Source organism: Polypterus senegalus, chromosome 5, assembly GCF_016835505.1.
Source record: "Polypterus senegalus isolate Bchr_013 chromosome 5, ASM1683550v1, whole genome shotgun sequence".
In the NCBI taxonomy this organism is placed as follows: Eukaryota; Metazoa; Chordata; class Cladistia; order Polypteriformes; family Polypteridae; genus Polypterus; species Polypterus senegalus.
Genome location: NC_053158.1, coordinates 4,416,152 through 4,444,046, shown reverse-complemented (window position 1 = coordinate 4,444,046; position 27,895 = coordinate 4,416,152). Strand labels below are relative to the sequence as shown.

The 27,895-nt window shown below is 40.0% G+C and overlaps 1 protein-coding gene across 2 annotated transcripts in view; it reads right to left on the bottom strand.

The window, feature by feature from the left end:
* LOC120530117 (copine-3-like) overlaps window positions 1–27,625 on the bottom strand; it is a 54,366-nt gene extending 26,741 nt beyond the window's left edge. For both annotated transcript variants that reach the window (XM_039754295.1, XM_039754296.1), the window contains exons 1-5: window positions 27,534–27,625; window positions 25,251–25,331; window positions 23,845–23,934; window positions 9,890–9,988; window positions 2,943–3,029 (exon numbers count right to left, since the gene is read on the bottom strand). In XM_039754295.1, coding sequence (XP_039610229.1) covers window positions 2,943–3,029; window positions 9,890–9,988; window positions 23,845–23,934; window positions 25,251–25,331; window positions 27,534–27,560 — 384 coding nt within the window. In that variant the 5' untranslated portion in view covers window positions 27,561–27,625. The remainder of the gene's footprint in view (window positions 1–2,942; window positions 3,030–9,889; window positions 9,989–23,844; window positions 23,935–25,250; window positions 25,332–27,533) is intronic.
* Between the last annotated feature and the right edge of the window lie 270 nt (window positions 27,626–27,895).

Here is a 27,895-nt window from a genome sequence, read left to right as displayed (position 1 = left end):
TAAATGAAACAAAAACAATTGAAATTATTAAAAAGACTACTTGGAATGTTGATAACACGTTTGACAATGTCCACATGGCACAACATTCAGGCGACTAAGTTAGCCGACAAGAAAGGCAAAGAGCATTTCACGTATTTTATCTAATTTATCTAGTTTTTTTTAAATAGTTTTGTTACAATGAGTCGCATTTAAAAGTAACCTTGATAATAGAATGTAATTCCTTGTGCTAACAGACAATATAAAATCTGCATTTTTAAAGAGCACTTTACAATGGAGTTCAAAACGGAGCACAAAGAGGCTTGTGGCGGCTCAATGGGTTTCACATACAGCAGACTGCAATTCAAGTCATGTGACAATGGCATCGACTGACGTGTGTTAGTGGTGGACAGTCTGTCACTAATTGTTATGCAATTTTCTTAAAAAAAAAAATATTAAAAGTCCAAATCTTATTGAAGAATTTCATCACAAAGGGTTATCAACAGAAGAAATTAATACACGGGCAATCCTAGAACCAAGAAATGATGAAGTCAAATGAATTAACGTGAAAATTGTCGATTGGTTACACTGCAAATTGGTTAAATGTGTATTAATTGACTCTGCTGAAACAGTTGGTGGTGATGGTGCGGAAGATGAAAACATCAACTTACAATATCCCGTAGAATATCTACAACTGTTAACACCGACCGGTCTCCCACCAGCCGAATTACTATTGAAAGAAGACTGTATTGTAATGTTATTTTGTAATTTATGTAGAGTGATAGGCCAGGCAACAGAACAAGATTAGTTGTATTCAAAATTGGTCGAACAATTCTGACATGTAAAATTTTAACAGGCAACAAGAAAAGTAATGCAGTACATCTAACATTAGACACCAAAGGAGATCTTGATATGCCATTCGTATTAAAACGTTTACAGTTTCCCATTAGAATAGTTTTTGCTACGACAATTAAAAAAATCACAGGGACAAACATTCGAAAAATTCGGTTTATTTATTAAACAGAAAGAAGCGAAATTCACTCACGGGCAGTTATACGTTGTGTTGTCACGATGTAAGTCTAAACATGGAATCAAAATTCTATGCAATATTGACAAAAAGTTAATTCCACATATTGTTTTTACTGAAGTTTTACAGTAAACGTGTAAGTTTAAAAAGTATTTGCGTGTTAATTTCAAAATCCAAACAGAACGAAAATGTATAACGCAACGAATACCTCTAACGCAACATGAAACATAATTTTCTTTCAAATTTATTTTTTTTTATTATTTTTTAATATGGTTAATTACTCGCTGTAATGTAAAATAGTTAGTTCTATTATGCATACGTAATAATTCCCATGAAAATAACAATCTGTTTAAATTGTACCTCTGCCTCCCCATACGTGAGCAGCAGAGCCGCAAAGTGGCTAGCATGTAGCACTTGCCCGGGGACTGGCGAGCAAAGTGAGCAGGGGGCAGAGCCCCCTAGTTATATAAAAAGGGCAAAACTTGAAAAGGAATTGATTTATTGTATAACAGGAATACGAATGGCGCACAATGGGCAAGAAGATCAGGGGCTTGCCATGACTGTTTGTGTGTATCTAGGACTGAAATATCAGGGCATGGGAGCGAGAGATTAGGAGTTTAAGCAACTGAAGTACCCCCATCTCCCGATGCCACTGTCCATTTTTAATCCTGTCCTCTGTTTGTATCATTCAGGGCTGCTATGCATTTCCTGAGTTGTTAATCAGTTCAAACACTGTATAGCTGCAGGTAGATAATGTCGGTTCTTTACAATAATAATCTGCAGATTACACTATTCAATCAAATCGGTCTTATATATGCTTTACACAATTGTTTTCTCCTTCTATTTATCTCTAGAGACGTTTTTCCTCTTTTACATAACTTATCTAATGCAGCAGGACAAGGCACTGCCGTATGAGCTGTTTGCCTGTATTCCTTGTCCAGCATTGGGCATCTGCTGTCCAGGAAAAATTGAAACAGTAAATGAATTTGCAGTTGAAGTCACACAGAACATTCCTCCAATTTAAAACGGACGAGTTAACAGATTCGTCAAAGCTTCTGACAGGGACATTTTGAAATTTTAAAACTTTATACAGTGCGATTGGTTCAAGATATCTGAATTAAAACTGAACTGAAAGAATCAGCATGATATATTTCAACAAAATTGGTCCATGGGGGGGCCGAGTTCTATAATGCGGACAGACAATGACATGGGCTTTCGCAATAGATATTTCACGCATTATATGCAAAAGCACCAAAAAACTGATTATGACGCATAACATAAAAGTCTATGATTTCCAAAAATGCTTGGAGAAGCTGGGTGACGTTTGGAAAAGCATCACAAACTGACTAACACATAGGTGTTGAATGATCAACAAATACTGCAGTCAGTCTGGTGTTGCACCAGTCATTTTCCTACATCAGCACAAGGTGTGGGTAACATAAAAACAACGACAATGAAATTTATTTCTATAGCACATTTTCATACAAATAATATAGCTTTACATGATGAGGAAGGAGAAAAAAGACAAAATAAACAAGAATTTAAATTAGGAAACACTAACTAACATAGTATAAAAGTAAGGTCCAATGGCCAGGGAGGACAGAAAAAACAAAAAGAAACTCCAGGCGGCAGGAGAACAAAATAAAATCAGTAGGGATTCAGAGGCCACGAGACCACTCAGCCCACTCTAGGCATTCTACCTCACATAAATGACCTCAATCAGTCCTCATGGTATTCAGGGTTCTCATGGAAGAACTTGATGATGACAGTCATGTGGACTTCTGGCCTTTAATCCATCAATGGTGGTACATCACAGTGCTTTGATTAGGTGGTGGTGGCGCAGAAAGAACAAGCAGGAAGACAATGTCTCCGCTGTCACATCCATCATAGTCACACTTTTACTTTTATACAATAAATTCATTTAACTTAAACTACTTACCTGACAAAATTTTACGCTTACTACTCCAGAGTTCTTGTAATTTTTTTTCTTCTGCTTCTTCTTTGGATTAACACAGTCAAACTCGACCTACAGGAGTCAATGAAACACATATGAATTATTTTTTTTTTTTTTAATTTTTATTAATTTTATTACAATCAATACATAGCAATCAAGTTTTTACAAAAAAAAGAATTATGCTAAGAACAGATCGATCCCCACCCTTGAGAGAGAGAGCAAGCCAAACGGTGTAAAATTTAAGGCTTGTAAAAATACCTAAATCAACAAATTCTCTGTGCTTTATAAAATCATTTCAAAATATTACTGATTAGATCCTGCCATGTTTTGAAAAAAGTCTGCACAGATCCTCTAACTGAGTATTTGATTTTTTCCAATTTTAAATAATATAACACATCGGTTTCCCACTGACTTAAAAGAGGAGAGTTTGGGTTCTTCCAGTTTATCAGAATAAGTCTGCGTGCCAACAGTGTAGTGAATGCAATCACAATTTGTTTGTCTTTCTCCACTTTAAGATCCTCTGGAAGAACCCCAAACACAGCTGTTAATGGGTTAGGAGGGATTGTGAGTCCAAGGCTGTCTGAGAGGTAATTAAAATTTTTGCCCAGAATAATGTTAATTTGGAGCAGGCCCAGAACATGTGAACTAGTGAGGCTGGGGCTTGGTTGCAACGCTCGAGGTTGGAACATGCCCTGGAAACATTTTGAGAGTTTTAGTCGAGACAGATGTGCTCATATATAATTTTGAGTTGTATAATTGTATGCTTTGCGCATATGGAGTTCGAGTGAATTCTCTGCATTGCTACTTTCCACTCCTTTTCTGATATATTAATTGAGAGATCATTTTCCCAGTGTCCTCTTGGATCTTTGAAAGGAAGGGATTGTAAAAGGATTTTATATATTGTAGAGATGGAGTCTAACTCCTTGAAATTGAGCAATAATTTTTCCAGCGTGGATGAGGGTGCAAGATGAGGAAAATCTGGAAGGTTCTGTTTAACAAAGTTCCTGATTTGAAGATAGTGAAAGAAATTTGTAGCTGGAATGTTAAATTTGGAATGTAATTGTTCATAGGATGCAAAGACGTTATCTATATAAAGATCTCTAAGCAAGTTAATTCCTAATTTTTCCAGATATTAAAAACTGCATATGTTTGTGAGGGTTGAAAGAGGTGGTTCTCTTGCAGAGGTGCCACAGATAGAAGCTTCTCCGTCTTAAAATGCTTTCTACATTGGTTCCAGATTCTAAGTGAGAGGAGCACAATTGGGTTATTAGTGTATTGCCGATAACGTGTGTTTATTGGAGCACAAAGCAAGGAATACAAAGAAGTACTGCAGGATTTTACTTCTATTGCGGTCCATGCCTGTATATGTTCTTCTATTTGTGTCCAGGTTCTTATCGCCTGTATATTTGCCGCCCAGTAATAAAACTGGAAGTTAGGTAGAGCCATGCCGCAACACATATGAATTAAAAGACCTTTTTGACAATATACAAATTAGGTTCAATTAACTCTTCCAGGGGCGATGTCAACATTTTGCCAAAAGGAGGAGTTGACGATGGTAATCGACTGTAAACTGTGACAAAGCCAACAGTTATGTTTTAAATGGACTCTCGTTGCTAGAAGGAAAGTTAGATTCATTGGTTTGACTGAGATTTCCTGCACTCGTGCGAGTAGCTAGGCGCAAACAACGGCAAAAATGGCACTGACATCTGGCAAGAGATCAAAGCGAATGCGTAAAGCAAAATACTCCGTGGACGACGTTCGGCCTGTTATCTCTGAACTGGACTATAACTTGTCGGACTCAGATTTTGAAACAAGTGATTGAAAACGAATGTGAGGTTCCAGCTTCAGTTGACTGGTCCCCAGCTAATTGTCGCACTGACAATGTTCGCCAGGGAGGACTGCCACTTAACAATGATAAGAGGTAGAAACCAGACTGCAATGCACTGCGACCGTGTCTCAGGCCACACAAAGACAGTCTGGCAGCAAGCCTGCCACATATTCTTAGCAAACTGGCAGCCGCTGCATGCAGCAACAGATGTTTTATGTTGACTTCTGTGTGAAACCATTGCTTTTTGGAAAAAATATTCAGCCCTCAAAGAGTTAAAGAAAATGCGTCAACATGCAATAACTAATTAATCAAAACGAGAGAATCAAAGAATTCTATCCAAGGTTAGGAGGGAATAAAGCTGCCAGTAGTTCTAAAACTTCTGTTGATTTTTAATTCAACCAATCTTATAACTAGCAACTCATTTCTGGTTTTAATTGAGCTCCTTATTTAATGTAATAAATGTCTGAAAAATACAGAAAAAGTAAAAATTAACACCCAAGGATCTTTTTACATACAGTGGCATATAAAAGTATTCAATCCCATTAAAAATCATTGTAATTTTCAGCATGACAAAAGGACACCGATGTCTATAAGGTTCTGAATGGTGTAGCGGATGTTCGCCAAACCGATCATGCACAAACAAGGACAAAAAAAAAACAAAGTACAAAAACAACAAAAAACTGCACTGAAAAGGAGAGCCCTGAGCCGCTGCATGCGTGCCGCCATGCTCCTAGCTTAATCGAAGTAGACTTGGCACTTTTTATAACTGTTTGGTTAGTACATTAGAAAAATTATTGGTGTTTTGGTAAATTATGCACATTATATTATATATCAAAAATGCCGGCAGTCTCAAATTCTCGCCGATAAACATTATAAATACAGTAATCCCTCGCTATATCGCGCTTCGACTTTTGTGGTTTCACTCTATCGCGGATTTTAAATGTAAGCACATCTAAATATATATCACATATTTTTCGCTGGTTCACGGATTTCTGCAGACAGTGGGTCTTTTAATTTATGCTACACGCTTCCTCAGTTTGTTTGCCCTGTTAATTTCATACAAGGGACGCTATTGGCGGATGGCTTAGAAGCTACCCAATCAGAGCATGTATTACATATTAACTAAAACTCCTCAATGCTATAAGATATGCATCCCGCGCGGAGCTTGATTGTTTGCTTGTCTCTGCCTCTCTCTCACCCTCTCGGACATTCTCTGCGCCTGATGGAGGGGCTGTTTGCTTAAAAGATAGTGACGCTTCTCTAAAAAAAATGCCGCTTTATTGCGGTGCTCGGCATATTTAAAAGCACAAAAGCACACGTATTGATTTTTTGATTGTTGCTTTAATCTCGCTCTCTCTCTGACGTTCTCTGCGCCTGACGGAGGAGATGTGAGCAGAGGGGCTGTTTGCTTAGAAGATACTGACGCTCCTCTAAAAAATGCCGGCAAACTTAAAAGCACACGTATTGATTTTTTGATTGTTTGCTTTTCTTTGCGAGCTCTCTCTCTCTCTCCCTCTGAAATTCTCTGCTCCTGAAGAGAAGAAGATCTATTTGCATTCTTTTAATTGTGAGAAAGAACTGTCATCTCTGTCTTGTCATGGAGCACAGTTTAAACTTTTGACTAAAGGGTGTTATTTCATGTCTAGAGGGCTCTAATAATGTTAACAGTGTGGGAGAGTTTCTAAGGGCTTAAAATATATAAAAATAACCATACAAACATATGGTTTCTACTTCGCGGATTTTCGTCTATCGCGGGGGTTCTGGAACGCAACCCCCGCGATCGAGGAGGGATTACTGTATACCCGAAGAGACACTTTTAAGGAAATTTAGAAAATTTTGCTTGGAGAAGGGGGTCGGCTTAAATACCGGTCATCGGCAAATACATGTAATTTAGTAGGTAGAGAAGGGGTTCGGCTAATATACCGGGTCGGCCTGTATTCCGGGATCTACGGTATGTATACATTTATCCATTCAGTATTTTTAAAGTGTAACAAATACATTTCCAACGTCCAAATAAAGCATTTTTTGTAGATCTTTAACTGAAGAAGAAAAACTCTTTAAGTATTCAAGCCCTACACATCCATACTTTGCTGAGAACGTTTTGCTGCAAGAACAGCCTTCATTCTTCTGGGCATGTAAGTACATCCCAGTTCTGCACATTGTTCAGGAGGAATTCTTCCCCATTCTTTTTGGCAGAATTGATAGAGATCTTCTAGGGTGATGGGATGAAGCCTCTGGACAGCAGTTTTCAAACAGCACTACAGATACTCAGTATGGTTAAGAATCGGGCTTTGACTTAGCTATTCCAAAACATTCACCTTTCTTCTTTTGAGCCTTTTCAGTGTCACGTTTGCCTTAGGCCGGGTTTATACTTCAGGCCACGCCACGCGAAGCATGTTGCAGCGTTAGCTCCTGCTACACAAGCGTTTTACTGTTTATTCTTGCGCGCGTACTTTAAGTAAATCTGGAGGAATCCACCAGGTGGCAGTACGAGATATTATCACGGTGAGAACAGGTTTGGCTTCGCCAATTTGTGAATTGCCTGGAACAGCCATTAAATTCTGATGGCACCTTACCGCAATATCTCTGAAAAGGATGTTTAATGATTAAATCCATCCATCCAGGGATGTACCCATTCTAGCTAGCACTGGGCACGAGGCGGAAACAATCCCTAGACAGGGCATCAGCTCATCGCAAGGTGAATACAGGAACACACATACACAGGCATCATTTTTGTGTCACCAAATCTGCATATCTTTGGAAAGAAACTGAAGCAAACTGAGGAAATCCATCAGGAAAACATGCAAACTCCAAGCAGAGAATACCAGCAACGTGACTCCCAGCAAGACAGCAGTGCTACCACTCCGCCGCCGTGTCACCCCTATGTGTGTAATTATTAACAGTATTCATGATTTAAACAAAATTAACAATGTATCTGTAAAATGTAACATACATACTGTAATGCATTTCATCATGAAAGCGATCTCAAGTATAAATCTAAGGATTCTAAATGTGCAGAGAGTTGGAATATCATACATTTCATGTGTTCTGTGTGGTGATCTATTGCCGCTTCTGTTAGGTCAGGAGGAAGTCCCAGAAGCTCGTAGCGATTAAAAACTGGGATGGCGTTTACGACGGTCTGCTTTAATGATAAAGTAAAGTATGAGGTTAAATTTCCACTTTAGTCACAAAATACACCTTTTTGCCATGTCTTTAATTTTTTTGCTCTGTGGCTGTACATTATGTTGCTGTTGTGAATTTGCAAAAAAAAAAAAAAATAAAAAAAAGACAGCACAAAAGACGGTATGTGAGACTTAAAATGTGTCTTGTCATTACGATCGGGAATATACGACGCTTAAATATAAAAGCACCACGAATGCATTTGTATGTCGGCATTTTGCTTCACCACATCGAACCATTCATCAAACATCAAAGCGCGCATATCGATCCTGTAGGATCCGCATTGCGACTTTCTGTCACATGTTCATAGTAAACAGCAACTTTTATCACACTGCGCCCCCTGACTTTTTGCTGGTACTGCAACTCGCGCACACGTCGCATTTATTTCTATGGACCAGCTTAGGAGAACGCATCAAATGAATGCTGTGAACGTGTGGCAGCCATGATGCATGCGCGTACACATACTGAGCATGAAGTTTAAACGAGCTCTTATGCTTAGGGTCATTGTTATGTTCAAAGATGCATCTTCTCCTGAGCCATTGGTTCATAGCAGACTGGAACAAGTTCTCCTGCAATATTGTGTGCTATTTGTGTCCATCCATTATCCCTTCAATCGTGACAAGATTCCCAGTCCAAGCCCATGAAAAGCACCCCCATAGCATGAAGCTGCTGCCACCATATTACACCATAGATACAGTGTTTCTTAAGACATGGGAGATGTTCGTTTTATGCTACACATCCATCTTTGAAGTCTGGCCAGAAAGTTCTATTTCTGGTCTCATCTCACCATAAAACCTCTTCCCATACCTTAACTGGGTCTTCCTCAAGCTTTGTAGCAAATGTCATATATGCCTTTATGTGGACCTTCTTAAGGAATGGCTTCTTTCTTGCTACCCTCCTGTAGGGGCCTGTGTTACTTAGAGCTCTTGAAATTGCGGACCCCCTGCACCTTCACTCCAGTTTTAGCCAAAGAGCACGGCAGATGTCTTAGAGGGATGATTGGATTTTTAGTGGCCTCTTTCACCAGTTAATGTCGCGCTCCGATGTTTAGTTCTGAGGGACGGTCTGTTCTAGTCTAGCCTTCCACTTTCTGATGACGGATCCAACAATGCTCAATGGGACATTCAAACTTTCAAACCACTTTCAAACCATGTCCTGCCTTGTACATTTTAATGACTTTGTTTCTCACATCAGCAGAAAACTCCTGTGTCTTTATTTTTGAACTTATTGTCCGACAGACTATGATCCTTAAAAAAGGGGGCTTTTTACGGTTTGGTGGGACAGGCTGGTCATGCACATCAGTTTATGTATCGATTCTATGTACAAGAGCTTGTCCGCCAGCACAGAAATAAACTCAGTAATGTTACTGATCCAATCATTTTTGGTGATTTCAACAAAAACTGCTGTACTGTTTCACTTTGCAATTATTTCTATAGGACCGCCACATGAAATGATACTTTTTTTGTAATTAAAAATATCTAAATAAGACGGCTCCTGTTCAGTTTTGCTGGCCATGTAAGCCAAATTAAAACAGAACAAAATCCCTATGCCTCAAACAAAACAAAATGTATATTCTGCCTTCCAATCCTTTATTTCAACCTGTAACAGATGCCATTCCTGAGCAGTGTCAAATCACAGAGTCTACACAAACAGCACTGATTTAGTGGGGCCGAACAACAGAAAGCATTTCTTTGACATGAGGGAGTGAGACTAGAGTACCTGAAGACATTCCATCCAGACGCCACACTGACACTACCCAGATCTGGATTTGAATACAAGGTCCTGGCAGCCATGTAAAACAATGCATGAAGATGCCAGGCATGTTGACTTAAATCACGACATTAATTAGCAGTCGCGCACTGACGTTTAAACCGAACATTAACTAATCTAAATGTACAAAACAGAGTGCTCGGCTTTGACTTACAGGTGAAGTGCGCGATGCTTGTTGAAGCTCCTTCATTTTCGTTTCGAAGATGCCAATTAAATCATGTGAGCCATCATTGTCATAGTCATAACACTCCACCTAAAAAAAAAGAAATGCAGGTTAAGAAAACCAAACTAAATACAACTGATTTTTTTTTTTCTATAGTTCGATTGCAATTTAGAATAATGAGAAAAAAAAACAAACCATGCTTTAAAACCATGTAAAACGTCTGCATGCTTGGAATAAAGTTTCCCATGAAATGTGAGACAGATGTTTTAAAACAAGCACCATAAAACAAAAGGCCACAGCAACGACAACACTTGGATTACAATAGTAAAAGAAACCCACTTTTTATTGAATGCAAAGTATATGTGTGGCTATTAGGACCATAACTCATAAAGGTCACACATTTTAGTCAAAACAGAACCTGTAAGCCATTGTCAGACGCTCTAACATAATGACATGTTGCGTTCAAAGAAGCTATCTGAGGTCAATATCCAATAGAAGAACACCATAAACTTTAAAGAATGTGCAGGTACAATGAACTAAACACTTAAGTAATGACATTTTATTGCTACTTGAATAACAAAACACATTTATTTTGCATTCCAACAGATGGCATACCACAACTGTTAGCATTTCTACAGGAATTCCTGTAACAAATGCTCTACTTATGTTTATGCTGAGTCTGTTTACACAATGAAACACCAAAGAATGAGCTTCAAATGAAATATGCAGTTTGCAAGCATCATAATGTTAAAATGAATTACGCTAACACGCCGCAATCTCATGATCATCTGTTCAGCTTTATGCGAAGGGGCCACTTGAAGGCTGATTTATATTTCATTTATATGTTGGGCCTTGGGCGGCACCGTGGTGCAGTGGTAGCGCTGCTACCTCGCAGTAAGGAGACCTGGGTTCACTTCCCAGGTTCTCCCCGTGTCTGCGTGGGTTTCCTCCCACAGTCCAAAGACGTGCAGGTTAGGCGCATTGGCCGTCCTAAATTGTCCCTAGTGTGCGGTGGGCTGGCGCCCTGTCCGGGGTTTGTATCCTGCCTTGTTGGCTGGGATTGGCTCCAGCAGACCCCCGTGACCCTGTAGTTAGGATATAGCTGGTTGGATAATGGATGTTGGGCCTTCTCCTCTTCTTCACTAGGTTCTCAACCACTCAGATCTGCTAAAGCCTCATTTGCATGGTATAAAATCTCAGACCAGACTCTCTTCATATGTAGCTCCTAGCTGGCAGAACAAGCTGCCCACCTCCATTCATTGCTCTGACTCTCTTAAAGTGTTCTAGTAGCATTTGAAGACCCTTTTGTTTGGTGAATTTCTGTCTAACTGAGATTGGTTGTTAGGTTTTGTTAAATCTGTGATTTGTAACTCATTTTTATTTTGTTGTGAGCTCTTCTCTTGTTATGATGAATTTTGTCCCTTGTCTTTTACACTTGTCAACAGTTACTCAATTATGTTGCCTTCTTTTGTAAGTCACTTTAGATATAAGTATCTGCTAAGGTAATAAATGTACATGTAAGAATATACAGAATACACAAACTGGTAACATTTTTTTTATATACTATATTACTATATAAATCGCGGGGGAAAAGCTCTTTTTGCATGAACTTTTGGGGGTCAGAGTGCAGGGTCAGCCATTGTACAGCACCCCTACATCAATTTTCAGGTTAAGGGCCTTGGTCACGGGCCCAACGGAGCAGGATCCCTTCTGACAGTAATGAGACTTGAACTGGCAACCTTCCACATACCAGCACAAATCCTTAGCCTCAGAGCTGCCACTCCGCCATTCAGCTGAAATCACACCATGAGACTTGGCCAAAGTGTTCAAAGCTGATCCGAAAGTTTTCTTTGCTCTTGTCTGGACTGGCTAAAGTTCATCTTCATATTAAGTGTAGATCTGGCCTAAGCTACAACAAAGCACCTCACCCTGAGCTAAATTTAAACAATGTGTGCAAAACAGCCTGGCACCCAAAGTATTCAAATACCACATGGCAAAGACAAACAGGGCATTCCAATGCAAGCAAAGCTTTTTGCCTGAACACAAGGCAACTGTAATGGTGGTCTACACAGAATCAGGCATCTTCTTAATGGTCTGGAATTATACAAATGCTTTAGCTATATCACCTGTGCACACATGTTCTTACTGGGATCGACTATTAATTCTCTTCATAATTTTAATCAATCCAGTTAGGCCACCTCTTAATACTTTGAGGTACGAGGTATGAGTTAAGTCGTATTTCATTGATCCTGTCAAAACGAGACATAAGAGAGAACTCGTACCTCAGTACACAGCCTCCATAAATGCAGCCAGCATTAGGGCGGAGTGGTGGCTCTGAGGCTAAGGATTTGCGCGGGTATCCCAAAGGTTGCCGGTTCGAATCCCCGTAACTGCCAAAAGAGATCCTACTCTGCTGGGCCTATGAGCAAGGCCCTTAACCTGCAATTGCTCCAGGGGCGCTGTACAATGGCTGACCCTGCGCTCTGACCCCAAGGGGTATGCGAAAACTAACAAATTCCTAATACAAGAAATTATATAAGGCGAAGTAAAGAACAAAAAAAAAAAAAAAAGCTTGCAGCCACGTCTTAGTTACCTACTATAGTGCTGCCATCTAGTGTACAGCCACAGGTTTTTTAATCACAATAGCTTGTGGAAAATAATGTTAAAAAAAGTTAGTTATCACAAAAAATATAAAAAGCTGCTGATGTTTTGAAACAACTAGATTTGTTGCAAGATCAATATTTTGATGATAATGACAGTGATCAAGATAATGAGGGATGATGTGGAACCTGTTGGCTCCGGTAATGATGCTGATAGCTGCCCAGTAGGAGTTTCATCATCGCAAGGCATCCAACTTGCCACAACAGCACTACGGGGACAATCCGCCAACCACTGAGCACAAACAGACACCAATAACCAAATGTGTTCTGTGCAATATACAAGGACAGCGCGAGAAACGTGTTACATTTACGCCACATGTTCTTCTACACCTGCAGTCTGCGTGGTGCCATCCTTCAAGGACTCTCTTTCAAATGGAGACTTCTAAGTTGTGTTGCTAGCAAAAATACAGTTTCTTTACATTTTAGACAGAGTTCCTGTTGATGATAACACTGTTGCTTTCTGATACATTTCTTTACACTTTTTACGAGTTTCCACTCAGTTCATTACTTATCATATATGCATTGACCAATTCTGCAGCGTCCTGGAAATAAATGGTCCAGTAGTCAATGTGTTAACCAACCTCTTCTCATTTAAAATAGAACGGTTCAACTCAGTTTAATGGGACGGCTGGTATGAATGGCCTGAGTTCATCAAGAATATCCTCAATGCTTCTTCAGTCTTTCCTGATAGCTTATACCTCACAGTCCTAAATCAGTCCTTCTCTGTCACTGCTATATCTTTTCTGTAATATGACAACCAAAAATGCACTCAGTATACTCCATTAAATAGCTTAAGTGTAACCTTACTTGAATAATTCACCATCAGTATATTTAACATTTGCCATTACTGTTCTCAATACACTTCAATTTCTCATCGGCTGCCTTCTTTTACTGCCAATATACTGAAAGAATTTCCTTGGGCCATTTTTCGTTTCCAACAATACATTTTTTTAATATTTCTTATGGGTCCAGACTTGGAATAATTTTCATATTTCAGAGAAAGCAATCAAGAAATGCAGTAAAAATAAATATTATTATTATTAATATTAATAATATTTATAATGTGCTTTTTCCATGCTCAAGGGAAACAGGGCCACATTAGTGAATATTAATTCATAAGTCATTGAGTAAGCATGTATCTAGAAGTTTCTTCAATTTATGGATTTATTTATAGGTTGAAGTTTAGTTGTCAGTCAATGAAATACTCGAATGAGCAACACGTGTGATCCAGGAGAATTTGACTATGGAATGATCAATAGTGTCTCACGTGTTGGTGTTTCAGCATTTTAGAAACAGCCCATCTAAAAGTTGTCCTCTTCTTCTTCTTCTTTTAGCTGCTCCCATTAGGGGTTGCCACAGCGGATCATCTTCTTCCATATCTTCCTGTCCCCGTCATCTTGTTTTGTTACACCATCACCTGCATGTCCTCTCTCTCACCACATCCATAAACCTTCTCTAAGGCCTTCCTCTTTTCCTCTTACCTGGCAGCTCCATCCTTAGCATCCTTCTCCTAATATACCAAGCGTCTCTTCTCTGCACATGTCCAAACCAACGCAATCTCGCCTCTCTGACTTTCTCTTCCAACTGACCAACTTGAGCTGACCCTCTAATGTCCTAATTTCTAATCCTATCCATCCTCGTCACACCCAATGCAAATCTTAGCATTTTTAACTCTGCTACCTCCAGTTCTGTCTCCTGCTTTCTGGTCAGTGCCACCGTCTCCAGCCCAAATAACATAGCTGGTCTCACTACCGTCCTGTAGACCTTCCCTTTCACTCTTGCTGATACCCGTCTGTCACAAATCACTCCTGAAACTCTTCTCCTCTCTTCCACAATCCCCATTACTCTGTACTGTTGATCCCAAATATTTAAACTCATCCACCTTCGCCAACTCTACTCCCTCATCCTCACCATTCCACTGAACTCCCTCTCATACACACACGTGTATTCTGTCCTGGTGGTCCTACTGACCTTCATTCCTCTCCTCTCATATCTCCATCTCTCCAGGATCTCCTCAACCTGCTCTCTACTATCACTACAGATCACAATGTCATCAGCAAACATTATCATCCATGGGGACTCCTGTCTAATCTTGTCTGTCAACCTGTCCACCACCATTGAAAATAAGAAGCCGATCTCTGATGTAATCCCACCTCCACATTGAATGCATCTGTCACTCCTACCGCAGACCTCGCCACTGTCACATTTCCCTCGTTCATATCCTGTACAACTCTTACATACTTCTCTGCCACTCCCGACTTCCTCAAACAATACCACAGCTCCTCTCAGTCACCCTGTCATATGCTTTCTCCAGGTCCACAACGATGCAATGCAACTCCTTCTGGCCATCTCTAAACTTCTCCATCAACATCCTCAGAGCAAACATCACATCTGTGGTGCTCCTTCTTGGCATGAAAACATCCTGCTGCTCACTAATCATCACCTCACTTCTTAACTGAGCTTCCACTACTCTTTCCCATAACCTCATGCCGTAGCTTATCAATGTTATCCCCCTGCAGTTACTGCAGTCCTGCACCTCCCCCTTAGTCTTAAATATCGGCCCACCAGTCCACTTCTTCTCCACTCCTCAGGCATCCTCTCACTTTCCAAGATTCCATTAAACAATCAGGTTAAAAACTCCACTGCCATCTCTCCTAAACACCTCCATGATCCCACAGGTATGTCATCTGGACCAATGGCCTTTCCATTTTTCATCCTCTTCATAGCTGTCCTTACTTCCTCCTTGCTAATCCATTGCACTTCCTGATTCACTATCTCCACATCATCCAACCTCTTCTCTCTCTCATTCTCTTCATTCATTAGCCTCTCAAAGAACTCTTTCCATCTGCTAAACACACTCTCCTCACTTGTGAGTAAGTTTCCATCTTTATCCTTTATCACCCTAACCTACTGCTCATCTTTCCCACCCCGGCCCCTCTCTGTAGCCCACCAGTCCTTTTCTCCCTCCTTAGTGTCCAACCTCTCATACAACTCATCAAACACCTTTTCTTTAGCCTTCATCACCTCTCTCTTCACCTTGCGCCTTATCTCCTTGTCTCCCATTAAAAGCCCAAGATAGAGTTAGATGCAGAGATAACCCATAGATTTTAAGAAACTGGTAAGAATTAAGGCAGGGTAAAGGTCAGTTTTAAGATGTATGGAGACAAGACATGAAGAGTAAAGGAAGCACAGGAGAACAAGTTGGATGTGGCAGAAATGAGAATGTTGAGATGGATGTGTGGAGTTAAAAAATAGAGGAAAGAATAAGAAATGAGACAATCAGAGGTACAACAAAAGTGGGAGAGATACCTAAGAAATTGCAAGAAAGGAGGATGAAGTGGTATGGACATGTGATGAGGAGAGATAATGAATATATGGGACAAAGAGTAATAGGAATGGAAGTAAGATGGAAATGAAAGCGAGGGAGGCTAAAGTGGGTGTAGATGGATAAAGTAAAAGAAGATCTGAAGGAGAAGAAGAAAAAGAAGAAGGAGAAGAACAAGAAGAACAAGAACAAGAAGAAGAAGAAACAGCCAAACTACATTCACACACTGTAGTCTCTAAGACAGTTTATACAGTAGGAGGTGGTAAACACAAAACAACCAGCAACTGGCAGTTGTGCAGGCAAGAAAAAAAATTCTTATGAGACAAAGATTACAGGAGAATGGCCAGACTCATTCAAGCAGAGAGGCCACAAATAGTAAAATAAAAGCAATTTACAAGTGTGGTGTGTAGAAGGACATCTCTGAACAAACAGCAAGACCGACCTTAAGGTGAACAGGCTATAGCAGCAGAAGACCATGTTGGTTTCCATGCCTATGAGGCTAGAGTAGGCTTGTGATTCGTAAAACTGGATGATTTAAAACTAGAACAAAATTCCAGCTGGTCTACTTAGTGGCAGAATATAGCATACGTCGCATAAATCTACAAATCTATGCTGCCGTGTGTCAATGGTACACAATGCTGACAGTAGTATAATGGTGTAGCGAATGTTTTGTTGTCACCCCTCTTTAACCTCCTTAGAATTATGTTCACCACAGGAAAAAGAGCCAAAACTGATGATTTTTATTCAATAAGAAAAAAAATGTTCTTATGGGTAACAGAAACATGTAAATACCAAAACATCAAAATAAATACAGTAGAAAAGGTATGTCGAGTGTCCACTGCTGCAGCGATGCAGATTTAGTACACATCCTTTGTGTGATACACTTTGAGACAGTTGCCAACACTCCCAGACGTCGCAATTAGGACACTAAAAGTTTTTTTGCCCACTCTTCTTATCTTTTTTTTCTGTTGCTTGCATACAATTTGGTAGAACGTTATTGTCTGATGCATAATGAATGATTTCCCTTGTGTTTTTATAGAGTACCACAGCACAAGGCTTAGTCACATCCACATTTCTCCTGACCCGAACATTGACAGTTGCTGCATTGTAAAGCAGTGATTAGAGGGCTTGTCTTGCTTGTCCTTCCACTCGACCACAATTATTTTGTCTTTCTGTCAAGCATCTACTGTTACACCAGGTGACCATCACTGCAGGTCAATAGTACAGCGTCGTATCATGATACATCTGAGTTTACTTTGTTTTGTTGTTATTTATTCTTTAATATATATTACCTAATCTTAATTTTTTTTTCTCTTCTTGAAACTTTCTTTTGTCATGTAAAGCACTTATATGAAAATTAGTCGTGTAAGCCCATGCTGTAAAAAGCCCGAGGTCCTAGAAACTACTGAAATCATCAGAAAAAATTGAAATGTAGAGATGTCAGGTAATTGAAAGGAACTACTCTGGGCGTCTCTGTCCTAGGAGGATTTGTTTTGCAGACGTGCTCACCTCGCTTGTGCATTAGCAACGGGAAGAAAAGTAAAAGGGATACCATTTGGCCGATGTTAGCGGCTAAGCGACTTTGTCTTTCTTTGGAGTTTTCGTTTTGCTGACGTGCTCGCCTTGTGTTGGGTTTCCTTGAAGGCTGAGCCCTAACCCTGAGTCCACCTCTCACTTTCGGGCTGGACAGACACACACACTTCCACATGTACATGTGCTATATAAGTAAATGTTACTATTATCCTTTTTACTTTGGTCAACTTCTGATAACCAATTCATATTGTCGTTACTATCACTCGACTTGAACAAATGCTTCAGTTTCAGTTCCTTCTAAAATTGCCTTTACAGCTTTTCATTTGCAATGATTTATCTCACTGGAAGCTCCACCCCACTCATGAATATTGATGACTTATCTTACAGGCAGAACACATAGAAATACTTATGATTTTTTTACAGCATGATGTCATGTCATCCACTAGATGGCAGCAGAATACTGTCCTGAGTGCTTTTTGGGCTTAAATATTTTAAGGGGATCATTAAACTTCACCCTGAGTCTGACTCGAGGTTAACCATAACTGCACAGAATTACAAGCCTGTGGCTAACAGAAATCAATGAGAGTAAGGAAATGAAAGCACACACAGAAGTGAAGTCTTCATGGTTTCACAAAAACACAAGCATTTATTCAAACACATGCTACTCACATACGATTCTTCCTGCAGGAATGCAGACTCTGCTTCCATCCAAGGCAAAAGACCAAACCGCAGACGGGAGAGAAAACAAATACGTACAACTGTACAAAGCCTATATTTTAAAATTTCAGATCTAGAAAGAGCTACACAGTCAAAAATTAAATAAAAAAAGAACTATAAAAGCAAAGATTTTTCCTCTGCCTGTAAGGAAATGGCTGTCTGGACTCACCTACTGAATTTTTATAGCTTATCCATGGAATAATACATGTAACTAAAATAAATATTACCACAGCAGAATTTTAATATATATGACTTAGCCCCTGATGGCACAGTGATGAAGACCTGGGTTCACATCACAACCAGGTCACTGCAAGTATGGAGGTTTAATGTTCTCACCATTGTCTTGTGTTTTCTTCATACGCCCAGAAAAGGTACCTTCTGTTAAATCAATATTAGTCGATATTAGTCTGGAATGAAGGCCGATTCTGGTCTTGTGATAAATGCTCCCAGGACAGGCTCTGACTGCCCATGGAATAGATAAGGGAACTGCTAGTGCACAAAAATAAAAAGATGGATATCATATTCTGGTGCCTGATGTATGGGCTCAGTACTAGAAGCAGAGGTTAACATTCTGGTGGGGACACCACAACAATCAAGAAGAAACACCAGCAATGCACAGAGCAGAGCGTGATCACTCTTTGAAAGTTTTAGAAACTCTGTGGTGGAATTACTCAATGAAAGAAATGATGCAGGCCCAACCAATGCCTTAACCCTTTCGGCTCCGACATCCTATCACTAGTACATAAATCCCGGACGTGCTACTATTAGCGCAGACTGGAGAGACTGGCAAACAGTCCGCGAAACACGGAAGTGAAAATGGAAGCTTCCGGACCATACAGTATGCACCACATATAAGTAGCTGCGCTTTCAATTTTATTTCCTCAAGAAGACTGAAGTATTTGGCAGCTATTGTATAATAATAGTGATTTTTTTTTTTTGCTTTTTATTTCATTTTTGAGCTTCCTAGACACCCCAAAGGTAGAATATATCACAAAGTAATTTTTCCCATAAAAACAGAAAATCCAGGGCCGAAAGGGTTAATTGCATAATTTAATCATAACTCAGGCCGTCTTTACTAACCAGCCACATTTAACACTTTCACCTCTAGCTGAAAAAATTCTGATGTGTGTTTTTCTATAATAATAATAATAATAATATTATTATCTCACTATTAAAAGAGCTTTACACAGTGAGATAGGCGTCACTTCAACCCCCACTAATGTGCAGCATCCATCTGAATGGGGCAACGGCAGCCATTATTGCACCAGTATGCTCACCACACATTAGCTGTTAGGTGGTGAAAGGGTGAAAGAGAGATAGCCAATTAGAGACAGGGGATGATTAGGGTACCAGAATAACCAGGGCGTGGTGGGAAATTTAGCCAGGACACTGGATTACACCCTACTCTTTACGAAGGATGGCCTGGGATCTCTAATGTCCACAAACAGTTAGGACTTTGATTTTAGGTCTCATCCGAAGGACAGCGCCATGTTCAGTGCCCCCGTCACTGCACTGGGGCATAAGGATCCACATTCAGACCTGCTGACCTCTTCCAGCAGCAATCCAAGCTTTTCCTGGATGGTCTCCCATCCAAGTTCTGGCCAGGCTCAAACATGCTTAACTTCAGGTGGATGACCTGTTCTAAAATTCATCCTTTAGTCCTTTAACTTAATATTCTTGTCTATTTAAATCGCTTGCTATATAAATATAATTATTATGATGATGATAATTAGGATGAAGTCAAGTGAAGACCAGACACTGCTCATCGCCTGCCTAATATGATCCTATGGTAAAGTATTGAGCTGGCAGAATCATGCTATGGGATCTCTAAATTAATTAAAAGATGTGGGCTTAGCTGTTTAGGCAGCAATCTTGTGTAAACGTTATGGTACTCCAAGTCATCATGCACTAAGGCACTTGCAGATCCATAGCTGAAATCCAAATGTGCAACATAATGATTATGTGACAACATAATCTGTTTGTCTTCTGCGATGAAGGGATTCGCCATGTTGATGTGGGCTTACATGTGCAATGTTGATGGTCGACCAGATTGAGCTTCATCTATTACCTGCTTTGTTCTACCTATTCATAAACTTTAAGTCAAGTCCTGCTGTTTTTCAATTGCATAAATGAGCCCAACAGCCTTTGGGGAATTTCAGCAGACTTCACTCCTTCTGCTTAAAGAAATCTCACCATGGCACATTGATGAATTGATGAATTAATGAAGAGTGCTGCGTAATTGAATTAACTACAAGATATTGCGAATGTGCTGCATGGCATCAGCTTATAACTGCTGCAGTCATCACCTAATTTTCAAATTGCCTTTACCTTTTGATTTATTTTTGCATCAGTGCATCTGAAAGAAAAGGGCAGCATGCAAACCCTAAGAAACTGCAGAGTATTTATACAAAACAACAAAAATGTCAAAAATGAACAATCACAAGATCTTAAGTCTTATAGCATTAAATATATTCATACATAAACGTAGGCTACACGCAGTTTCTTTGAACAAAAAAGTCCTCAAAATGATGGCAAAGTGATACTTAAAGTAATCCTGTGAAACAATTACAAAGAATATTCCAAATAACAAAAGGGAATGATATCAGACTGTTATAGTTTCAGTATTTGTGGAGTTTATTTGTGATGAAAGGGCAAAAGAAAAATATATGTGTATTGTGTAAGGACATCTAGATATATAATCCTAAACTGCAGTGTCAATATCAGTATAAAAATACAAACTGCACAAAAAAATCTAAGGAACAATTTGAAAACACATCAGATCTCAATGGGAAAAGGAATCCTGCTGGCTATCTCTACAGAGTGGCCCAGATCTAATTATGCAGATCCGGATCATCTGGATGACTATGATTTATGCAGGGACGATTCCAGTTCGGCGCAAAGATGATTCTTCATGTTGTCATTTCGCACACTTCTCAATGGTCCGGGATTTTTTGGTTGATTTTCTATGTAATAAACTTAATAAGTTATAGCATAATAAAAATTGCATAATTAGATCTGGATCACCCTATACTGATGGACTGATATGGTGATGTGTTAGGAACAAAAGGATGGCACCCGCATCGTTTGATGGAAATGAAAATGATCAACCTACAGAGGGCTGAATTCAACGACACCCAGAAAATCAAAGGGAACAAAATGATGTGGCAGGCAGGTGAGTCCATTTGGCCGAAATTTCATTGCAGCAACTCCAAATCGTACTCAGTAGTTTGTATGGCCCCCACATGCTTGTATGCATGGCTAACAACGTCCTAATGAGACGACGGATGGTGTCCTGGGGGAATCTCCTCCTAGATCTGAAGCAGGGCATCACTGAGCTCCTGGACAGTCTGAGGTGCAACATGGCGTCGTCAGATGGACTGAAACATAAAGACTCACCCAGAGGTGTTCTATTGGATTGAGGTCAGGCAAGCAGAGCGAGGAGGCCAGTCAATGGTATCAATTCCTTCATCCTCTTGCCACATGACGCCATTGTCGTGCACTAGGAGTAACCCAGGAGCCACTGCACCAGCATTGGTCTGACAATGGGTCTAAGGACTTCATCCCGATACCTAATGGCAGTCGAGGTGCCGTTGTCTGGCCTGTAGAGGTCTGTGCGTCCCTCCATGGATATGCCTTCCCAGATATACCATCACTGACCCACCACCAAACCGGTCATGCTGAACGATGTTACGGGCAGCATAACGTTCTCCACGGCTTCTCCAGAGCCATTCACGTCTGTTACATTTGCTCAGGGTGAACCTGCTCTGATCTGTGAAAAGCAACAGGGCGCCAGTGGTGGACCTGCCAATTCTGGTATTCTATGGCAAATGCCAATTGAGCTCCACGGTGCCCACTAGAGGACGTCGGACCCTCAGGCCACCCTCATGAAGTCTGTTTCTGATCGTTTGGACAGAGACATTTACACCAGTGGCCGGTCTGCCTGCTGGAGGTCATTTTGTAGGCTCTGCCAGTGCTCATCCTGTTCCTCCTTACCCAAAGGAGAAGATACCGGTGGGTCCTGCTGATGGGTTAAGGACCTTCTACAAGGGGCCCTCTCCAGCTCTCCTAGAGTAACTGCCTGTCTCCTGGAATCTCCTCCATGCCCTTGAGACTGGGCTGGGAGACACAGCAAACCTTCTGGCAATGACATGTATTGAAGTGCCATCCTGGAGAAGTTGGACTACCTGTGCCAGCTCTGTATGGTCCAGGTATGGCCTCCTGCTAACAGTAGTGACACTGACCAAGTGACAAATGCAAAACGAGTGAAATAACAGATGAGGACGGAAAAATGTCAGTGGCCTCCCTCCAGCTGTTAAACCATTTATTCCTGTTTTGGGGGTCGTCTCATTGTTGTCCCCTCTAGTGCACCAAAGCAGCTGAAACTGATGAACAACCCCCTCTGCTACATCACTGACCAGATCAATAGCCCACAAGTTTCACTGACTTGATGCTATACTCGGATTAAAATGTCTTCCTTTCATTTTTTTGAGCAGTTTATTTACTGTATATACTGTCACGGGCATGTGCATTTGGAACAGCTTACAGGCTCAGATAATGGCAACTTCCCAGCAGAACACAGGAGGGCGCTGTTGGCAAACACCTTATCTCTTCCTCTCTCTTCAGACTAAAAGACTGACAGCTTTATCACCTTTGATATCACTTCCAGTGTCCACCTGCCTAGACCCCATTCTTCCTGCCAGAAGTCCTTAATTGCAGAAGCTCTGCCTTCGTGGAAACTCACGTCTGCAACAGCTTTTCCTTTTCAATCTGTTTATAACCCACATTTTGTTTAATTTCCACGGGGTTTGTTTACAGGTGTCCAACACTGAACCACTGATACAAGGTAGGATGGATCCATGCTTTCATGATGCTGACACCAGATTCCTAATGTTGCAGCAGAAATTGAGACTCATCAGACCAGGCAATGTTTTCCCAATCTTCTATTGTCCAATTTTGGTGGGCCCGTGCAAACTGTAGCCTCAGTTGCCTGTTCTTAGCTGACAGGAGTGGCAACCGCTGTGGTCTCTTAATGCTGTAGCCCATCTGCTTCAAGGTTCGACATGCTGTGCATTTAGAGAGATGCTTTTCTGCAATCCTCGATTGTAACGAATGCTTATTTGAGTTCCTGTTGCCTTTCTATCAGCTTTAACCAGTCTGGTCATTCTCCTCTGACCTCTGGCATCAAAAAGGCATTCTCATCCAGAGAACTGTCGCTCACTGGATATTTTCCCAGTTTCCGACCATTCAAACCCTAGAGATGGTTATAGATGAAAATCACAGTAGATCCGCAGTTTCTGAAATACTCAGAGCAGCTCGTCTGGCACCAACAACCATGCCACTTTCAAAATCACTTAAATCACCGTTCTTCCGAATTCTGATGCTCAGTTTGAACTTCAGCAGGTCGTCTTGACAACGTCTACATGGCTAAATGCACTGAGTTGGTGCAATGTGCTGATTAGCTGATTAGATATTTGCATTTGAACAAGCATTTGAACGTCTGTACCTAATAAAATGGCCAGCGAGTGTATATATAGTCCATGTACGATACAAATTCATTACAAATATTTCAAGGTTCTAATACAACTCCTTAAATATTAGAATTAAACACTGAAAAATCAATTACATCACATAATAATAAAAACAAATTATTATGATGTGTTAAGCATGCAAACATATCAGTGGATCAAAGTAAAGATCTTTATAGATTGTACCTTGATTGGTTTCTCCATGTCACCACCGCACAGAGACTGCAAATTTATTTTAAATGGCCTCCACACAGGGTTTAAATTGTTTTTGATGACCTGCCAAAAAAACAAAAAACCAAAAGAATTGAAACAGGGTGGGCAATAATAGGTTTACAGTTGTGAGTACGCAAAACAGACTTGATTCTTACAAGAATGTGTAAATAATGAGGGCCGGCAATTTGAGCACATTGTAACATCCTTTGGAATTAATAATGCTACTGTAATAATCATAGCCTGCATGACTTTCCCATACAAAAAACTGTAAACCAACTTTTTGTATTGGATCAATATTTATTTACTCACTGGGTATACACAACATTTTACCTAGCGATATTCAATAGAAAATGCCATCAAAAAGTGCTATTCATATCCAGACTGACAAAGATTATATTTTACAAGTCATGTTGAATTTGATAGCCATGAACAAGCAACTATAGCAGGGGTTTCATTTTTATGAATTATCAAAGAGGGAAGGAAGGGGCCACTTGAATCTCTTAATCAGATTAATTTGGTATTTCTCTTTATGAATCTCTCAAGTGTGAAATACAGCATCATTCTAACACTGAATGGCCTCTTACTGAAATACAAATTCACGCACACACGTAACCCATTTTTATGCCTGCATAATCAAATTCACGGGCCAGGACAGGATATGTCTATTATAGGACACTCACTTACAGGTGCATCTCAATAAATTAAGAGTATATTCCAAAATATCCAAACAAACTACATCCTTGGATAAATAAGGGTGTTTTCCTAACTATTACAAAGCCTTGCACCCATTATTTTTCACTTAGGGGTGTACTCACTTTTGTTGCCAGCGGTTTAGACATTAATCGCTGTGTGTTGAGTTATTTTGAGGGGACAACAAATTTACACTGTGATACAAGCTGTACACGGACTACTTTACATTGGATCAAAGTGTCATATCTTCAGTTTTGTCCCATGAAAAGATATAATCAAATATTTACAAAAATGTGAGGGGTGTACTCACTTTTGTGAGATATTGTATATATACAGTATATATATACTTTTTTTTGGCTCATGGCCTTTTAGAAGTTCAGATTTTAATGCACAGTTATGTTGACATTATTGTTTGCATCCATTCTGACATCACTGTAAAGTACTGAATTTGTAAATGAGTTGCTTTTTAAATTCCTATGGGATAAAACTCATTAGGGAATACGCCTTTTGTGGTCGATGCGCTGATACAGCATGTAGCCGCACGCACCACACAACGAATGCCTTAATAAGAGATTAAAAAAAATGAAGATATACAATGTCCTATAATAATATTCAGAAGTGATATACACTACAGTACAATGTCAGTCATGATGTACTAAGTGTCACTGCTAATTCAACTCTGTCTTTACCTCTGTTCTATGTGCCAACTGCCATCCGGTTTCTGTTTGCTTGTAGAACTCCAGGAATGGGTCAGATTTACCAAAGAAATCCTGAAAGCAAGACACATTTACTTGTGATTAATGCATTTATATTTACTTATTTAGCTGGCACCTTTATCCAAGGTGATTTACATTTGAGATACAACTGACTCTATTTCTTTAATTTTTCCAATTGAAGCACAGGCAGGAGAAGTGACTTGCTCATGGTCGCACAGTGGTGTCAGTAGTGGGATTTGAAAACACAATCTCAGCGTTTATGGTCCAAAGCCTTAAACACTAAGCCACACCGCCTGCATTTATACATTTAAATGTATCAAAAACCAAAACACAAGAGGATAAATAGTTTTAAACATCACAAACATGTTTAACATGACATAAAGTAAACAAAAAATGAAGAAACAGGTTCTATCTTTTCTAGATTTACTTCTGAAAAATAATTCATAAGTAAATACTGCAACTTTGATTCTAACATTAGCAAAGAAGATCTCAAGGTGATGATAAAGACCGCTATTTTCCATACTAATCAAACTGGCATTGTTAATACACACCGCTAAAGTTGAATCTATGACACTTGTGCAAAAGTCACCATAACTATACATAATCTATACAGAAGCTACAGTATATTCAGTATATGCATTGTTTTTGCACCTTTTCTGCCATTTCAATATACAGTAAAACCTTGGATTGCAAGTAACTTGGTCTGCGAATATTTTGCAAGACGAGCTAAAATTTTTAATACATTTTAACTTGATAAACAAGCGAGGTCTTGCAACACGAGTAGTACATCTACACTTTGTCTGCAGCCAGAGTCCTCTCACACACAAAGCGTCCTGCTCACATCTCCCCTGTTCTCTCCCAGCATCACTGGTTACCGGTTCCATCAAGGATTAAATTCAAGATTCTGCTTCTCACCTTCAAAGCCCTCCATAACCTTGTCCCCCCTCTACCTCACTCAGCTCTCAGCTCCTTACACTCCTTGTCGCTCTCTCAGGTCTTCATGCAGTAATCTCCTTACTGTCCCATGCACCAGGCTCTCCACCATGGGAAGCAGGTCCTTCAGTGTTATGGCCCCCTCAACTCTGGAACTCTCTTCCTCAGTCTCTCCAAGTTTGCTCCTCTTTCTGCACTTTTAAATCTCAACTGAAAACTTTCTCCTTCTACGAACTTTTATCATCTGTGTAATTTAGTTTTTTTTTTACTCTGTATGTAAAGCGACCTTGGGTTTGTGAAAGGCGCTCAATAAATGGAACTTATTATTATTATTATTATTATTTATAACCCCTATTGGGTTTCCTGGTGACAAAAATGCTTGATAGGACACCACATACAGCACCTTCAGAAAGTCTTCAGACCTTTCAGTTTTTCCACATTTTGTTATGTTGTAGCCTTGTGCTAAAGTCACTTTAATTCAAGGCTGTGGTGTGTTGGACTGGTAGCATCACTTCAAGAGAGGTCCACCAAATTGATCCATTAATTAAAAGGACAAGCTCAGCTATAAGACACCCTGTGGACCTCCTGGAGGTAGTAGTGGAGAAGAGAATGAAAACAGAACTGAGTGCCATTATCACCAATGCTGCACACCCTCTTCATGACACACTACCACTGAGGACATTCAGTCAATGAATCGTCGGCAGAAGTGTGTCCAGAAACATGACTGGGGGTCCTTTATACTAACAGCAATACATCTGTATATCACTTCAAAGGGAACACCAAGTGAGAAGTTTTCTTTCAGTTTAGATTTTCTTCCTTTTTAGTAATTCTAGTGTGTGTTCAGACCATAGTGTGCGTGCGCATGTGTATTTATCCATTTATGTATTTATTTCTTGAAAGAGTTTCTGTTTTTTTCATGTTCTCCCCATATCTGCATGGGTTTCCTCCGGCTGCTTCGGTTTCCTCCCACAGTCCAAAGACATGCAGGTTAGGTGCATTGTCCCTAGTGTGTGCTTGGTGTGTGTGTTGTGTGTGTGTGTGTGTGTGTGTGAGCCCTGCGGTGGACTGGCGCCCTGCACAGGGCTTTCTTCCTGCCTTGAGCCCTGTGCTGGCTGGGAGTTTCTGTCTTCTTATTCTTATTCTTTCATAGTTATTCAGTTCTTCCTATGAGGTCACCATTCTGTGACCTTCTGAAAAAAGCCCGATTTCCCAATGTGGACAAATTAATTTCTAAAGTTCTATCCCAGTTTTTTTAGATTAAAATCTTAATATCAAAAATGCACTGAAAGATTTAGAGTATGGACTGAAATGTATACTTCATACCTTGTTATCAAGTTTTCTGGCCTCCATCTCAAATTTGACTACACGGTTGTCCTTTACCTCTTCAGCAGAAATCTAGGGGGGGAAAAAAATTAAAGCTACATTAATAAAAAATATCAATACTTTAGATTTATACTGGCATGCAAGAGTTATTATAGCCAAATGGAAACTTATTTGGTCATGTGTAGTGAAGAGTAATCCCTGCTGAATTCACTTTGACTCGAGCTGGGTGAAAGCATTGAAAGGTGCGGACATTTCCACTAACTTGGCAAAATCAAAGAAACTGAACTAGTGGATAAAGCGGATAATAATGAGTGGATAATAATGGTTCAAAGGTCTTTTGAAAGATGAGATTTAACACCACG